Here is an 18361-nt window from a genome sequence, read left to right as displayed (position 1 = left end):
GGTAGAGTAAAGTAACAGCATAAAAGTCAGAACAAAATCAAGTTTTAAAAGCTTTAGAAACATCTTCATCTTTATAGAATATGACTATCATTCTAAGTATGTAGGATGTAACCTGCTTTGTAATGTTCATTCTGCTCTAAACCAGAGAGAATTGCAATAAACTAGTAGGGCAGTCTAGAAGTTATCATTGAGACTTGGGAACTACCAGAACTGGTTTGATGACAGAAGGAGGTTTTATCCATGAATTGAATGGAAAATTAAGAAACTGCTCGTTGCTTGAAACATAAATCTTGTGTATGGGCCACAATATGGCCTGGATGCACTGCACCATCCTACTCTCCTCTCTCTCTCTCTCTCTCTCTCTCTCTCTTAGATGAAAACAATGAACCTGTTTAGTTTTGCATCCTGAAATAATGTTTTATATATTTTAAGGTTGGAAGCTTTATTAGAATGTACAATTTGCACGCAAAACCCCAAAGTCCCGAAGGCAGATCTGATATTTCGTATATGCAGTTTCATCTTCATAGTGGCACCGGATATGGCCGCGGAATCACAGTCCTGCCAGAAAGCCACACAGATGTCAAGGAACTAAAGGCGTGAGTCAAATTTAAGACTGCTGTCATTTGCGAAAAAAGAAAATGAAATGTGGTGTTCGTGGTACTGCATCCAGCATTTTTGACACCGGTTTTTGGAGTTTGCCCCAGTCCACTGAAGAATCTTTGCCTTGTAACTTTAACCCCATCCCCAAATTCCCAAATTAACATTCCTCCAACTTTAATGATAGTGAGCTGTGTAGTGGCTAGCCTACGAATTCTGGTTTGGATCTTCCTTACCATGCCTTATGCAATCCTCTCCTTCAACTTTAACACCCACCCACCGCGCCTGCAGTATGAGGATAAAACTGCTCTTACAGGGTGGTTGTAAAGCAGTGGTGCTGAACCTCTTTCAGCCCCAAGGGCCAGATTCAGCATAATTCTCAGGGGCCACACTCCAGTGGTAGGCAGAGCTAAAAGAAAAAGAGATGGGGTCACAACCCCAAAATAGCATATTTTAGGTTAAAGCTCTTGCTTCCAACAGCTAAGCCTTTGAAACCATTTAGCATGGGTGGAAATCTGCACAGAAGCTGTGAAACTAAACAATAGGTGGCCAGGGAAGAGGCGGGTGGGGGAAGGGGCTTTATGGGCAACCCTGGAGGGCTGGATTTGGTCCATCAGCCCAAGGTTCGAAATCTGTGTTGTAAAGATGATAAAGCAACGTGTTTACACCATTTTGAATTCCTTAAATTGCTGTATACATGCTAAGTTTTCTTCTAATGAACTGATATATCTAAGTGCCACCGTGATGGGTGGTCGTGCATCGAATATTATTGTTGTTTATCGTTGATTGCATTTAAATACCGCCCCATAGCTGAAGCTCTCTGGACAGTTTACAAAGATTAAAACATTTAATAGGAATTAAGAAACATTCAGGACTGTGCTTCCCCACTGAACTATAACAGCATTCAGAGGTAGTGTCGCTTTGAGAGAGTTTTGAGGGAGTACACGGACAAAAGAAAGACCAGTTACATGAGCTGCCTTCCACTGGATACAACTCTAGCATGCTTACAAAGAAGTAAAGTCGATCTGAAGCATTACATTCCTTGTACTGTTGTAGTAGAGTATAGATCAACATTGACTTGGAGAGAGCTATTAACATCAAGACTGGGTTCAGACAACATGGTAACCAATGGTAGTTTAAAAAGTCGACGGTTGGTTACTTAACCCACCGTGGGTTATCATGTGTGGAGGGAGCTTTTTACCCAACAGTTGGTTATTTGGCCAAAATAACCAATGCTGTGCAGAGTTGGCTGTTTGAACCACCATTGGATATTGTGTTGTGTGGAAGGTACTGTTATTTCCTCAGCCACTATTGGTTATTTCCTCAGTCGCAAGGCAAGAGTGGTCAAAGTGGTGGCTGCCGCTCTAGTCCAGCCAGCAGGGTAGATTTTTGGCAGCAATGGCTGATGGGATACTAGCGGGAGGACTGGGAGAGAGGACGGGGAATGAGTGAGTCAACTCAGCATGGATTAATAGTCAACTCAGTGGTGATCCTAATCCATACCATAGTTGATTATTATTATCTTGTATGGGAAGTACCCCCTAGATAAATGACAGTTGAGTTGATTATTACCTCACCGTTGACTACCTTGTTGTCCGAATGCAGCCCAATTGTAGTCATTCAGATGCAATAATAGTTGTCAGATATCACTTATGTTAAGACATAGCTTTTTCCCAAACTAAACTTCCTTGTTTTATCACACCTTAGCTCTTTCATACTCTTGTACATGAGGCATCACAGTTCAAAAATACCTTGTATTTTTAAAACGTAGATCTGGAAATCCTAACATTATGGGCGGTATTGGCATGTGAGTTCAGGGGCGAGATAGATAGGCCTTGCAGCATGACCAAAGACTGCCATTATTGAACATTGTCACATCACCAGGATGCACAAAGTGGTCTGACATGCACAAGCCATGGCTGCCTTTCTAATAGCCTGCAAAGCCATATATTTCTTTATTTACTTCAAGGGTTTTGTTTTTTTCCTCCCATTCATTTTCAGTTTCCTGGATTCTGTAGACATGACAGATAGTGAGTGCTCAGAAAGAACATCTTCTCCAGAACTTGAGCACACTTACATTCCATGTAAGAATTTTTTTTAAAAAAAATCTCTGTCCTTTTCACTCTGTGGGAATAACATACCTGCCAATTCTCCTCTTGATGCAGGCTAAAGAGATCCTCGAATTGTCAAGATATAAACTGTAAGCCGTTGTTGGCTATTCTTATTTGGCTTCCCAGCAGATAATATGTTGTTAAGAGTAGCTGAATTAGGCAAGCAAGTTTTGCTTTCTGAATTTATATGCTATGTTGCCTGTCATCTTAAATAAGAAAGTAACCTAAGAATGTATGCAGTTCAGGTGAAATTTCAAGCCAAATAGGTAAATTTTCAAACTTAATATCAGGTTATTTGAAATCTCATTACATTTTCTATCAACCGGAATAGGGTAATTCCACATAGGAAGTATGGCAAACCAATTTAGAAAGAGATCAGCAGAAATGCAATAAGCAGTCAATGCTCATGGGTGTTACTTCGCAAACGTACAATTTCTTGTCATCGTAAAACAATATATTTCTGCCTTATTTTGAAATCCATGCTGACGTTGATTTGTATTTGTATTTTTACTGTCTATATGAAAATGTGATTAGTAAAGCAAAATCAATTTCCATGTTCTTTTCTTTTTTTGAAGTAGGGTCCTGTTTGGAAAGATGCCAACAGTTATCGGTTACAGGTAGGAATCTCCCAATTCTGTGTATCTCAGATCCAAAGAAACTCTGTTCGCACAGTCGGGCTTTTTACCCACTCGTCTTCACTGCAGCCCTCTATCCCCCTCCCAAAAAGCCAGTCTTAAAGTTGGTGACCCTGTAGAATGGTATGAGCTGTGGCATTTTTTAAATTTACTTAAAGTATTTTCACCCTGCTCTCCAGTCATTGGAAGAAATGCAGGATGGGGGGAGACATATTGTGGGAGCAGAATTGCTGTTTCTTAAGGGCTGATAATGAATGAAAGACTAGCTCTGGTGCTGCTGAAAATGGTTGAAATCTTTAATTCTTATTCATATGCAAAATGCTCATTATGAATTTTGCATATGAATAAGAATTATTAAAGATTTTAACCATTTTCAGCAGCACCAGAGCTAGTCTCTCATTCATTATCTGTTCAGTGGTGCTTCTTTTCCCTGCCAACTACATGTTTCTTAATGGCACCTTTGTATAAAAGATAGGGATGCTTTAGAAATGCAGTCTTTGCAAAATCAGATATAGACTGACTTGATTTGCACTTCCCAGACTAACGTGTGGATCAGAGCCTAAGTATCCTCTGGGCTTTTGCACTTCCCAAATGTTCCAACACAGTTCTGAGCTCAAACATATTAAGATAGATTTTAAAGTCTGTATTTTGAGAGAAAATATGTTAACATTTAAATGATTATTTTGTGCCGATTAAAGGAAAATGAAAGATTTCAGGGCACATAGCAGTGCACCCTTAAGTTAAGGCTTGGAAGGAAGAAAAACAGATTCCACCATTGAATTCATGCATAAATGAAAGAGATGTATGAGTGACATGGACTGGCCCATCCCCAGTTCAAGTCATGCGATTTTCTGTATGTCAGGCCACCAACTAAAAAAGGGCAAGTGATATTAAGTAGTACTCCTACTGTAGTCTTATCTTACTGACAAAAAGCAAGATGCTAGGTGTCTAGATCTTAAATATATTATTTATTTGTCTATTACATTTCTTTCACACCTTTTTTCTCTTGCAAGGAACCCAAGGCGGCTTGCATGATCCTCCTCTTCTCCATTTTATCCTCACAGCAACCCTGTGAAGTAGGCTAGGCTCTGGCCTCATCTACACCAAGCAAGATATTCAACTACGAAAGCAGTATGAAAGCTGTATATAAAAGGCAGGAGCCACACTACTGCTTTATAGCAGTATTGAATTGCACTGACAACTGTTGGGGCCCATGATAAATACCATATACTGCTTTCATAATGCTTTCATAGTGTTATGTCTTGCTTGGTGTAGATGTGTCATGGACCCCAACAGTTATTTATTTATTTTATTTTATTTATTACATTTTTATACTGCCCAATAGCCGAAGCTCTTGGGCGGTTCACAAAAATTAAAACCATAATAAAACAACCAACAGGTTAAAAGCAATACAGTATAAAAAGCACAACCAGGATAAAACCACGCAGCAAAATTGATATAAGATTAAAATACAGAGTTAGAACAGTAAAATTTAAATTTAAGTTAAAATTAAGTGTTAAAATACTGAGAGAATAAAAAGGTCTTCAGCTGGCGACGAAAGGAGTACAGTGTAGGCGCCAGGCAGACCTCTCTGGGGAGCTAATTCCACAACCGGGGTGCCACAGCGGAGAAAGCCCTCCTCCTAGTAGCCACCTGCCTCACTTCCTTTGGCAGGGGCTCACGGAGAAGGGCCCCTGTAGATGATCTTAAGGTCCGGGCAGGTACATATGGGAGGAGGCGTTGTCAGTACGCTTCAGTACCACTATAAAGCAATAGTGTGGCTCCTGCCTTTTATATACCACTTTCATAGTGGAATATCCTGCTTGGTGTAGATGAGCCCTCTGAGTCAGTGCCTGGCCCAAAATCCCCCAGGGGACTTCATGGCCGGGTGCAAACTAGAACCTGGATCTCCTGAGTCCCAATATTTTTTTTAAAAGTCCCAAAGACTATTTCGTTCCGGCAGGCCTTTGGTGAATGATCTGGACCTCCGTCTGTGCCTAGAACTTTTAAAATTGTCTGTTTAAATGTTTTAATATTGGAATATGTTTAATATACTTTTAACTTTTGTATATCTCTCTAGGTTTTTAATGTATATGTTTTAAATTTTGTAATGCTGCCTTGAGGCCCAGCATTGGGCAAAAGGCAGGATATAAATACATTATATGTTCGGATTTCTATGAATCCAGCCCATGGATTCCACAATGGACTGGCGTTTTTCAAGTTGCACAGATTCCGCAGACTTGTGGACTGTTGTGGGTGTTCATTTGTTTTTAACTTTCTGGAGATTTATGCAAATTTAGTCATAGAATAATACATAAAATAAAAAACACTAGCTGAAAAATGCCCATTTCCTCCATAGGCTAAAGTATGAAAAGGCACATGAGGGGATTTGCAAATTTGGGGGGTGGGGGCAGATATTCAAGTAATGTGGGAAGTTGGAAAAAATCTGATTCTGTCAATGAGTGGATGTTGGAATGAAAACTCCTGACAAACTGCCAAACCCAGATGGAACAGCTTTTACAAAATCCTTACACGTACACTTCAAAAACATTAGTCACGATATCACTTAAGAACCATAGAAAAATTGGACAAGTTAGCCAAGCTTTGCTTAAATGCATAAAACTTGTGATGAGCTGCCTGCTCACCTGATGTTTGTTCATGCTGATCCAAACGTTTGTTGATATTTTAATGTTTTGCAGTGCTAACAGATCACCAGCATTTTGATGAGACAGCACTGGGTACTATTATGAACAGCAGGATTCCTCAGCCATATCGCATCAGAGCTAAGCTGACAAGATTTGAACCTAAGAAGCTCCATCAGTCTGTTAAACTTCATTGTCCTCAGTGCAATTTGATGTAAGCGCCCTGATTTATCTTCATTATAAACTGCTTGTCCTGTTTTTAAGATGTTACTTACAGATATAGTTAAGGTCAACTAGAGTTTTGGAGCATTTGCAATTTAAGTTGTCAAGTGCCTTATAATATCCATTTGCCATCATAGTTTGCAGCCTAAATACAGCATGTGCTGAAGTGCCTTTGTAGATAAAGAACAGCATATCACCACCTTGAAAATACACCATCTTTAAAATATACTTGATTACTAACCCCTACTTGCTTGTGGCTTTGCAGAAGTAATTATGTTACAATCTGCTTCTACCCTGCGATTTTTTTAATTCATTCTGTGGTGGCTACATCGACAAAGTTAGGCAGACTAAAAGGTGAAGCTCCTTTCTCCCATTCTCACGGAAAGATATTTATTTATTTATTTATTTATTTATTTATTACATTTTTATACCGCCCAATAGCCGAAGCTCTCTGGGCGGTTCACAAAAATTAAAACCATAATAAAACAACCAACAGTTTGAAAACACAAATACAAAATACAGTATAAAAAGCACAACCAGGATAAAAAATATACAGACGTTTGGGCTGGGGATGCCTGGGGAATTCAATATTGGCAAATTCCAATATGACCTGAATGGTTTTTCACCTTCTACAGAACAAAATGTAGTTATGTACCCAGCGGACATTGTATTTTGATAAATACAAGATGGTGGCTGCCTTGTGTGTAGCAGAGCCAAGTATCTGCTCTCGTCCATGAATGCCAGCAGTGAGGACATCCAGGGGCAGTGAGGGGCTACGGCAATGCTGCTGGGGGCTCCAAAACCACCAATGGTGGCAATTCCAGGTGGAGATGGAAGAGACTGTGGGTCAGCCCTACTTAGGCCATGGGCCTCAGCAGCTGCCCAAGCATATCACGTGAGACCAGGCCTGATGGAAATAGACTGATTCATCCATCCTTAATATGCGCTTATTAATTACGCTCCCTGTATTATATAACCTTCAGTGATAACAAAGAGGATTGATAATCTACATTTTATTCTTTTCTATCTCTTTTAACCAACTACAAATGAAGCTGCAATGATCACCTTGTGCACTTTAAGAAAATGTAGCCTTTCTAGTCCTTTTCTATTATTATGCCCCATATGCTCCATAATTGGGTCACATCAAGCCCTTAAATCGCCGAATCCTGCTTTCCATGTGTCAAACATGCATGTGGAAATGTCTGTCTATCTTCGTCACCGTATGTTTGTGTTTCATTGATTAGAGCAGCTCGCCTCAGTCCGCCATATTGTTTTGAGCAGTCTGCTAGTGTTCACTGCAAGTTGTAATTCTTTTCAGGCAAGAAGTTCCAGATGGGGCTGAGCTAGATTCAATTATGCGAGAGGCTTCGGCTACACGTTCAGATTCAGATTTACTAAGTACATCCTTCTGCGAATCCGTTGTGTGGGGCACTGAAAACCAGGAACAGCGACGCATAGCTGTTCATTTTGTGAAACATGACGAACTACTTCAAGAACCGGAAGTCAGTTTAATTCTGATTGAAGGTTAGCCAATTAAACCATACCTAGTATAACTGAGAGCACAGTATACTTAATTCATCCAGATCTTACCCTCATGTGATTCCTAAGTAAGCCAACAAAACTTCACAAGAGAAGTTTTAATCAAGTCATGGATTTTCATATTGATTGGTTCAAAATTGTTTAGATACATGTGTATACATTTGTGTATATATATATATATATATATATATATATATATATATATATAATGTATTTTAATGGTTTTTAGTTTTGTAAACTGACCCAAGAGCTTCTGCTATTGGGTGTTGTAGAAATGTAAGAAATGAAATGAAGTTGTTTACAATACATTCATGTTTTATTTTCAAATCCATGTGTATATAAGGGCCCCTTTTTCTTCTTCTGTTTATGGGGAAATGCATCTTATGCACTGGCAAGCTTCTGTATACATGGAGATTCTTGTGCACAAAGCTGCAGCACTTTGAATTGTACCCATGAGGTCTAACTTTTTAACAGAATTGTTTAGCTTGAATTGTGTCCCCAAATTAATAGGCATTTATGGCAGTATCCTACATACATTTTCCATCCTCCTGCAAAATGCTTAGTGTTGTAAAGATGGGTAAAATATACAACCCTAAAAGAAGGGTAGGGAGAAATTTAAATAGCACTCAGACATAGGTCTCCTTGATTTGAAACTTTGAAATAAATTTGTTTTAAACATGAGACGAGGAACAGCTAAGGATGGGAGGGCAGGGAGGATCCGAGGAGAGACTTGATATATGTGAATAAAATGCATAATAGCGAATCAGAAGCTTTATTTTCTACAAATCTATTTATATAATCTAACTTTGTTTCTATTGTTATTTGGGTTTCATATTCTGTCCTCTAAAAAGTCTGCTTTTCTTCTAGCTGAGTAAGATACAGGCTGGAATGTCTCTTCTTCGCAGATGTACTTTTAGCCATCCTCTGGATGTCAGTATTTTCACATAGATGAAACTATTAGTGTGAAAAAGCCGTAGACTAGCCATGGGGTTTTTTTCTTTATAGAGCCACATACATTCCACTGAAATGAATGGCAATTACCCAAGCAGAACGTGTTAATAAGCTCCCATTCATGTTGTGCACTTGTGCAAGAGAACTTCTTGTTGGACTGTGCCCATCTATTTCTATTAGAGCGTCTTTTCTTTATTTTAAGCACAAAAATTGTTTCTGAAGTTGCTTATATTTATGGAAAATACAAGTATGTTATGGTTGAAATAGATCTGATAGTGATATGTTGATTTATGCTGGAAGATAGGCAGGGGAAGTGTGTCCCTATTGGTTCTGATGGACCTCAAAGTGGCTTTCAGTCTCATCAGCTACAGAATCCCTTTAGGGTGTCAGAAGGGGATGGGTATTGGAAGCACAATTTTGTAGTTGTTCTGATGATTCCTGGAGAGCAGGTCTCAGAAGATGGGATTGGGGAACTTTTTGATCCCGTGGCCACTAAGAAAACTGCACCACTGTGAGACTCTCGCACAGGCAAAATGCATTATGCATTTATTATTATTTGTCAGAGTTCTTGTCCTGAGAAAAAAATAGAAATAAAAGTGCTAGTATTGGAGTTGGGCTGCTGTGCCCATATGTCATTTTAGCAATGAACTACTTCTGAAGTTTTTGTATACCTAGAATTATTTTCTAAGTGGTCAGTGATAAATTCAATAGTCCAATAAATAATAGTTTTAAAATAACTTGAACGTATTTACTTTTTTTTCCAATAGGAGGGACTCTAAAGGAAATATTGAAGCTATCAAAAAAATTTAAAGGAATTATACCTGTGAGGTCTGCAGAAGACGAACTTACATTACTGGATCTTTCTGCTCCATTTTTTTGGCAAGGAAATCTGCAATACTATGGGTACATTTTCCTTATTTTTTACAGTCAAATTTGGCTTCTTTTGGTTGCTTGGATTCTGATGGTGAAGCCTTTGATCAATAGTTAGAACTTTGGAAAATTATATTATCTGTCCCTCTAGCCAATATTAAATTCACATTTGACAGAAAGATAAGACTGTGGTCTGATTATGGATCGAACGCAAGCCATATGTTAGTGTATATCTTCAATTTTTGGCTTTTGTTGTTGTTGTTCTTTATATTGTCTGTTCCACTGAGTCAATGAAGTCATCATCTAAAGAAAAGATCAAATAATGAATTTGTCATTGAAGTAATCATCTAAAGAAAAGATCAAATAATGCAACAAAAAACATATATTATGCATTATTATGAGAACATTTATATTCTGTGCTTCTTCCAAGAAGTTCAGTGTGGCATACATAGTAGTCAGTTCCATTTTATCCTGGGTGGGAAGCATGTTTTGAGAGAAAGCAATAGGTCCAGTGCCGCTCATTGAGTTCCATGCCAACCAGTCTCCCTAGTCTAAATCTAAGTCTAACCCTCTAACTGCTACACAACACTTGCTCTTTAGTGGACTGGATCCAATTGTCATGCACAACGGGACTTCTGCTCATGCAACAGGACTTCCCTGTGCTCTCTTCCCCACTAAGCCCAATGCATGTTCTGCAAATCTATACCATAGGAAACATCGCCATTAGATATAACCCTATGTTTACCCTAAAAGGAGTTTGCAGTATATGAAATACTTTCTCCTAGTCCAGGGCTGTGCTGATGTTGCTTATATGTAGGATCAGGATACCTGTTTAATGAACTAGGGCAATTTTAAGCATGCAAAGTGCAGAAATGCAGAGCTGCCTCGCTCCAGTTAAATGGGGAAAACCCTAGCATGCATTGGGGTTAGGGTTAGGGCTGTATGTGCAAAGTGCCACTGGACCTGATCCATGTCAATGTGACTGCGAAAAGGCCAATGTGATTTTAGACTGCAATAATCGAACCCTAGTTCCACTTTGTTCTCCACCAGTCAGACTTCATTGGAGTACTGTGTACAGTTCTGGGATGTAGACAAATTGGAACTGTTTCAGAGAAGGAAAATGAAACAGATTAGGAATTTGGAAGACAAGTACTATGGGGAAAAGCGGAAACAAAGTTTACCCTGGAGAAGGCATAGCACTCCCCCAAAAGCTGAAGACTGACATGTAGAAGAGGACAATGACTTGTTCTCTGGTGCTGCAGAGGCCAGGACTATCTTCGGCTATAGGAGAGTGGCTTTTGGTTGAACATTAGGAGAAACATATTAGCAAAGAGACCAGGTTTACAATGGATCCATTTACTATGTGGGAGGGACTCTTCCTTGTTGCAGGTCTTCAAGCCAAGGCTGAACAACCGTCTGTTGGGGATGCTCCAGCTTTGGTTGGACTAGACTCCCTCCAACTCCGATTCAACAATGTTTTCATTCTGCCTTTTTCTTTTTTGATCTTTCCCTCTAATTACGTATGTTGCATAGCTCATGTTCAAGAACTGTCTTTTGCTGTCTCCTGGTATAGAAGCAAGTGATAATTTAATCTAGTATGTAGTTAGGTGCAAAATCCCATGTATAACTGCATATTGTGTAAGTCAGTGGAACTAATGAAAACGTGTTTGAAATCACAATCTTAATTTGACTTGGTTTATGACCAGTTATATTGGACAACACTAGTTGCTTCCTCTACACTATGAGAATACTTGGTTGACTTTATGCAGTCACAAAACTCAGTGTATACCTGTTTTATGTTTTAAGCATGATATACAAGCATTTAAATCTTTTTTAAACAGGAAACATAATTTTCTTATTAAGACCTACAAGCACAACAAAAATATTGTTTCCCGTTATGTTGATGCATAACTACTAAAATAAAAAATAAGCTGTTGAAATTACTTACAGTGCATTTGGGCGTAGGTAAAATTGCATACCTTTATTCTCATTCTCTCTCTCTCAATGAAGAAACCTTGCTACCACTTAAGGGGTGGGGTGGCTACTCCAGCAGTATTTATTACTTCTATTGTGGAGCATATTTAGACAACAAAAAGTAGAGTGTAGCCAACACATACTTAGTAACGTATTGATAAACCATTGTCTGTTGTTCTTCTTCAGTTAGACTGGCCAATTGATTTACTTTTGTTGACAATGAAAGGCATTAAAGAAAGGTTCATGACTTTCTATGCTATATAAAGCATCTGTCTTTAAAGAAGCTGAATATATAAGAGTTCACACCCATGTTTTGTTCTGAATGCTAGGTGTAAGCACTGTTCGTATCCAAAGGCAGTGTCGAGTCTGAGCTCCCTTGCTGCACGGGAAGATCCGTCATGGGAGCCCACTGCAATATCACAAGGTTCGATGATGCTCTTCTGCAATGCTGTGGTATTGTGTGTGTTTTTCAAAACAAAACAAAACCCAACAACCTAAAAACAAAACAAAACTGAGAAGTCACATAGAAACATAGCAACCTCTCTTATACTGAGTCAAACATTGAGTCCATCTAGCGTACTATTGTCAACACTGACCGGCAGCAGCTCTCGAGGGTTTCAGGCAGGATTCTTTCCTGACCCTACCTAGAGATACCGGAGATTGAACCTGCTGCCTTCTGCATGCAAAGCCAGATGATCTACCACTGAGTAGCGCAGGGGGTGGCTTTCAGCAGATGGGCACATTTCAGAATTTTTTGTCCTAACGTAGGAGCTGGCTGAGGGATTCTTTCTTTCTCTCTCAGCAAAGAAACCTTGCTACCACTTAAGGGCTGCTTCTGCTGCTTCTCCAGCAGCATTCCTGTACAAGAATGCCCCTGAGAATGACAGTACATCACGTAGCATCACTCTCAGGGCCTTCTGTCCAGATACACCGCTGGAGCAGCTGAGCAATTGCTTGGTGCTGTGGCAAAGCTTCACAGTTGTGCATGTGTGAGAGAGGGAGAGAGAAAAAATAAAATACCTTGTATGTGAAGGGAAGAATGTTCCTGAAATTCACCTGCCTGCTGAATATTAGTGCAGTCTTCCAGGAGCGTTTTCACCCCACGCCCCCAAACCTAGGAAATTCTGCTGAAATTTTTGAAGCTGGCCAAATTAATTTGCGCCTGAGCAAGTAAGAGCAAGTGTCTGGCAGTATGCAGAGCTTCTTTGGGCTCTGCGTTAAGAATTTAAGCTATGCAGATGAAATTGTTTTCTCAATAGGGTGTATGCTACCAGGGTTCTCTGCAGGGAACCATTCTTTTACCAAAGAACCAGTAGCTGTTTCCCCACTGACTTCATTAGGAGTAGAACCGGGCACAGTATGGAAGGCAAGATTTCGACTGCATAATAAATAGCTTATTGAGAAATATCTCTTAAATCCTACGCTTAATTTGGAATCATTGTGTTGGATTAAATTATTTAATGAAACTTCAGTACCGCCCAATAGCAGCCCCCAACATAGGATTGCCATCCCTTGTATAAATGTTTCTCAGCGTCTTCCACAGACTGTTGTTTGCTAAAGGTGTTAGAAAGGAATGGTTTAGTTCTACTCAGCGCTTAAACAGAAATTTAATGGGTGCAAGTTATTCTTTTAACTTTACAGGACTCTACCTATGGTGCAACCTAGACATCCTGTGGGGATGCATGTGGGCTTGTGCACCTGCAGGACGCCCCTTTCACCTCAGTTGAGAGAGAGCACTGTAGTTGGTATCCCCTACAACAGAAGTAGGCGACCTGTGGCCCTCAGCCTAATGTCCTTGGTGCCTTGCCCTAATTTCAAAGCCATCCACAATTGATCAGTTCAGACCTCTAGCAAGTGCAGTCTGTGCCTTCCCCAGCAGCCCGCTGAGCAGGGATGGGCAGAGCAAGAGAGAGAAAAGGAAGTAGACAAAAGAGAGGAGTTGATTGGCCACACCCACCACTAGCATGTAGCCCCCAAGAGATTACTGCGACGTCACCAGCCTTTTCATTAGACCCATTGCATAAACTCTTCTCAGGCCAAGCGCCACCACTTGAAAACCTGAGGGAGGGTTAAATAAAACCTTTCCCCTAGCTATGAGGGAAACAGGTTTAATATAGGATCTCTCTACATATACTGTGGGAATACTCTGGTGTGGGTGTTTAATAACTGTAAGGCAGGTAAATAATGCCAAGCTGACATGTGGTATTTGGTAGCTAACAAAATAAAAATAAGTTTATTGTTGTTTAAAAGCTTTAAATCAAAATATAATACTTTCAGTCCTGCCTGATCTAAACTCTCCACACACCAACCACCTCCCTCTCTTCACACCAAGCCTAAATCACTAGAATCCAAACTCTTCTTACTCAACAACTCTCCTCACACACACTCAAACTCACATACCTCACAAACTCCCAACACTCTCCTTATATACTCCTTCCCCCAACACCTGTTACATCATAAACCACACCCACTCAGTTCAAACATTCCATACTCACGAGACATACTAAACTAGATATATACAGTATACTCAATTGTGGGGTAATGCAGCAATTACCTCTGAACGAATACCTCTCAACGGGGGGAAGGGGGGGAGGTCAATCCTCCCCTACAGCAAACATCACTGGACCAGAGTGTTTATCATGTCCGCATCTCAAGTTGTAATTTTAAGTTTTTTATTTTTCCCATTTGTTGAGTAATCTTAAAATATAATGGCTATTTTCCTTCTGTTCAGCTTTAGGAGTAGTACCCCTCCAACATGTCTTTGTGATGAAGTTTACACTAGATGACGGAACAGGAACACTGGATGTGTATCTCATGGACTGTGTAAGAGATAGGATTCTAGTACTATTAAAATATTTAACTTGAATATCTGTGTGTGCTTGTATGAGGCTATTCTCTCAAGCAAAGTGGAGGAGACAGAACTGTGCACTAGTTTGGTTAACCTCATTTAAATTGGGTGAAAAACTGCCATATCCCAACGTTGACTCTTTAATAGAAATTACAGGAAGGATAGTACACTGATGCTTCCCACCTAGCATTAGGGGGTGGCAATGCAGTTGCCAACGGCCTAAGCCTTCAGGAGGGGCCACTGGCAGCCCCAAATGCTGGCTACAGGTCCAGTGGTCCTCTTGTAACTGAGAGGCCACTGGTTTACCTTTGCCCAACGCTGGAACTCAGGCTGCTGTGGCTGGTGGCTGGCATTTCCTCCACAATGCTTCTGAAGTAGCATCACCCGGAGTGATGCAGTGCCAGAGGCATTCTGGGAGAAACAAAATGGTGGACGCTAGCAGTAGCAATTAACTGTTAGACTGGCATTTTTGCCTGCTGCTCTCATCACTGCTGCAGTGGCAAAACCCTGTAAGCCACACAGCCCAGCCATCACCAAGGGAAGGGAGAACGGCCCACCTTGCCAGAGGACAGAGGCCTAACATGAGGCAGGGAGGTCCATCCAGGCTTGCTACAGGGTCCTGCCATGCACTGACACAAAATCCCTAGTTTTGATGAATTGCTTTCAACGGATTTATATGGAACATCTAGGAGGTGCTTGCATGAAAACTCACCAATTTCTCCCCATTTAAATCTGCCCTTTAAAAATGGAAGTGTTGTACAAGACATAATAAATAATTTCATAAACAGTCAATATTTAAAATTAGAGGTTATCATTTGCGCAGAATTCATAAAACAGATGATGATTACCACTTCTCATACTGAGATGCACTAATAGGCACCTGTAATTTCTGTTTTAACTCCAAGGTAATTATTTGAAGACTACTTTACTGCTCACAGTACAGTAAACACAGTGCAGTACAGTAAGCTCCACTAGAGAGAATTTTGTGAGCCAGTTGCATATTGGTGGTACAAATTGTTCCATGTACATCTAAGATATTAATATTTTGTTACGATCTTGTCTCTACAAAAGTGGCATCTTTGTATTTAAATTTTAATAAAGATAAAAACTTGTGTGTTTTGCTTTTTTACCCTCTGAGAGCCTTAATTTACTTTAGGATCACTTACAAATCTGATTAAAGTGAAGATAGCTTTTAAAAAGTTCCCTTTTGGTTTTATGCCAGAATGTTTTTTAAAAAAGTTAAAATTTTAAATATTTATTTAACACAAGGTTTCTTCTGTGAATTAACAATGCTGACCCCTTTTATTTGCCTTTATTTTCTTTTTACTGAAAACATTAAACTTGTACATGGTTCTGTTACCTTAAATTCTTTGCCTTAGAATGAAAACTTTTTTAAAAAATGTCTGTTGGCTGATTTAATTATACCTACTTTATGTTTCCTGTGTCCTCCAGAAAAAATTCTTCCAAATTCCAGCTTCTGAAGTCCTGATCAATAATTTGTTTCAAGAGAAAATGGAGAGGATCATGAATAAACTTTGTCCTCCGGGCAAAAATTTCGGTAAGACATGTATTTAGGGCAGAGGTTGGATAAAGAGATGAAAATGTTACCTATATTACATTATTCATGTAACTTTTATATTTGGAATTTTGATTATCTTTTTTAATATTGCAACCTGTCCTAAATGTAAGGGGCAAGAAAGGGAATTAATTTACATATTTTCTGACCATTCCACAAAGCCCTATACCTGGGGGGTCTCCACCAGGATGCCTGTGGACACCAGTGTGCCCACAGACACTTCTCTTGGCACTCGCGAGGCCGCCTGGCCCCTCCTGATTTTTATTTTTACATTTAGACTTTTAATTTTATTTACTTAAATCACTTATAGGCCACTTAATGTCCTAAGATCTCTAAGCGGTTTACATAAAAATAAATACATAAAATGCAATATAAAAACCAATGTAAAAACAGTATAAAGGACTAAATACATGAAAAGGCTACATGAAGAATACAGCAGAGCATTGCAATTACAAGTCAAGAAATACTTGTAATTTTAATTTCTTAAAAAAAAAAAAACCTGAGAGGGGCTGGCATGCTACAAAATGAAGTCTCCACCCCTGAGGCATTCTTAGAAAATAAAAATGTGAGTGGCTGCAGCCCAGCATGGACGGCCTGTATAAAAACATTCTGCACAGTTCAAGTAAAGAATATATACAAGCAAAAGCCTTTTGGGGAATAAAGAGGTTTTATATGCTGCTTTCATAGATGGAATAGATCTCCCTAGCCAGCTCTACAGTATTTATATAACTTACACAGTGAGTTAGGGATGTACGGATTTTGTAAAATCCATTTTGCCTGCATTTTGTGGATTGTCAGGTGCCTTTCATTCTGTTGTCCACTCATTGGTAGAATTGGATTTTTTCCAATTTCCCAAATTTGTACAAATTCGCACTTGCACAAATTCGCAAATCTCCCCCAACATGCCCATTTTTATGCTTTAGTCTATGGAGAAGTGCACATTTTCAGCCTGTTTTTTTTTTTCCCCCACATATTTTTTACAACTAAATTTGTGTAAGATTCCTGGAAGTAAATAAATAAATAAATGCAAGCCTGCAGAATTCATGCAACTCGCACAAAGGTGGTCCCTGCAGAATGCGTGGGTCGAATTCATAGAAATCTGAATTCATTTGCTTCCGTTGCAAAATCCTCTAACATCCCTATTGTGAATCTTACATTGCTCTAAAAAGAGAAATATACAGCTGAGCTTGTTTGTTTACTTGTTAATTTAAATCACAACTTTCCATTTCTACCCCAAAAGGTGCTGAAGATGGAACTCAGCATAATCAAAGTGCATAGACAACCATAAAACAAATGCAAACCAATTTAATTAATTAATTAATTAAAGTATTTTGGAGGGAGGAAGCATAGAGGAAGTTTGGTCCTTTTCTTTCCCTCTGCCCACCCCCTCTCAAAAAGATCAGTTTTTTACTGTCTCTGAAAAGAAAATTGCAAGCGGGTCTGCGGAATCTCCCTTGGTCACCTATGAAAAGGCCCAGTGCTGTAGCTCTTGTTTATTTACATGGCACGTCTGTACTTTGTTGTTCAACTAAGAGCTCCATTGTATCTTTGGAGAGATGTTAGATACGAACCCAGGACTTTAAATGAAGTCACAGATGCTATAACTTGCAGCCACTTTTATTTGTTTGTTTGTTTGTTGCATTTATGTACCGCCCAATAGCCAACATTCTCTGGGCGCTTTACAAAATTAAGACACTTGCAATCCTATAAATACTAACCATCCCATAATGTTACAGAAAGATCTCTAAAGCTGGACTATTTCTGTGCAATCACAGTTGGTCCAGTTTGCTGCCAAAATAGTTTAAAAATAATCTTTAACTACATGAGAATGTCATGGTCTGTGTATATCTTTTCCGAATTAAATATTTGTGGGTTTTGCTGAGAAAGGTTTCTGTTTGCCTCTTACTGAGCCAGATTAGCTGTGTGAAATAAGGGGAATGTTTGAGATCATGTAAAGAAATAGGCTTTGCCCTTCAGACGTATAAATGTCTGATAGAATCAATAACAACCACTAAGACCTATGGATTTTATGCTGAGATTTCAAAATTGGGAGAAAAGTTATATCTTCTATGCTGGTAAACATAGAAACATTGATTCTACTTGGCAGTGGTTCCTGTATGAGTGGCGTTTTTAGATAGGCAGTGTTTCAGACAAAAGCTAAGCTGGATTATTTAAAGACTTTGAAGACAGGTTTGTGCTTCAAGTAGGATGGATGATTTCGTTGACGTATTAAAGATGGATGTATTTAATGCTAGCTTTTCCTTCTACAAACATGAGCTAATACGTCTTGCATCTTGTGTAAGGATTCATTTGTTCTCCAGTGAGGGTTAGATGGGGCGATACCCCTGGGATCGCCCTGGGATCATCCCTGTGTGTCCAGCGGTGGCGGCGGACGC

General features: G+C 39.4%; 1 protein-coding gene across 3 annotated transcripts in view; it reads left to right on the top strand.

Annotated features, from left to right (window-relative positions):
* The window catches only part of POT1 (protection of telomeres 1), a 66560-nt gene that overhangs the window by 45573 nt on the left and 2626 nt on the right, over window positions 1–18361 (top strand). The window contains exons 10-18 of one of the 3 annotated variants that reach the window (XM_063134075.1): window positions 433–596; window positions 2599–2681; window positions 3287–3325; window positions 6043–6199; window positions 7526–7731; window positions 9465–9600; window positions 11871–11965; window positions 14273–14364; window positions 15842–15947. In XM_063134075.1, coding sequence (XP_062990145.1) covers window positions 433–596; window positions 2599–2681; window positions 3287–3325; window positions 6043–6199; window positions 7526–7731; window positions 9465–9600; window positions 11871–11965; window positions 14273–14364; window positions 15842–15947 — 1078 coding nt within the window. Of the gene's footprint in view, window positions 1–432; window positions 597–2598; window positions 2682–3283; window positions 3326–6042; window positions 6200–7525; window positions 7732–9464; window positions 9601–11870; window positions 11966–14272; window positions 14365–15841; window positions 15948–18361 lie in introns of those variants that run through there. The other 2 variants (XM_063134074.1, XM_063134076.1) reach the window with 2 other exon arrangements.

The sequence above is a fragment of the Elgaria multicarinata genome, chromosome 9 (genome assembly GCF_023053635.1).
Source record: "Elgaria multicarinata webbii isolate HBS135686 ecotype San Diego chromosome 9, rElgMul1.1.pri, whole genome shotgun sequence".
NCBI lineage: Eukaryota > Metazoa > Chordata > Lepidosauria > Squamata > Anguidae > Elgaria > Elgaria multicarinata.
This window is presented reverse-complemented; position numbering and strand designations above follow the sequence as displayed.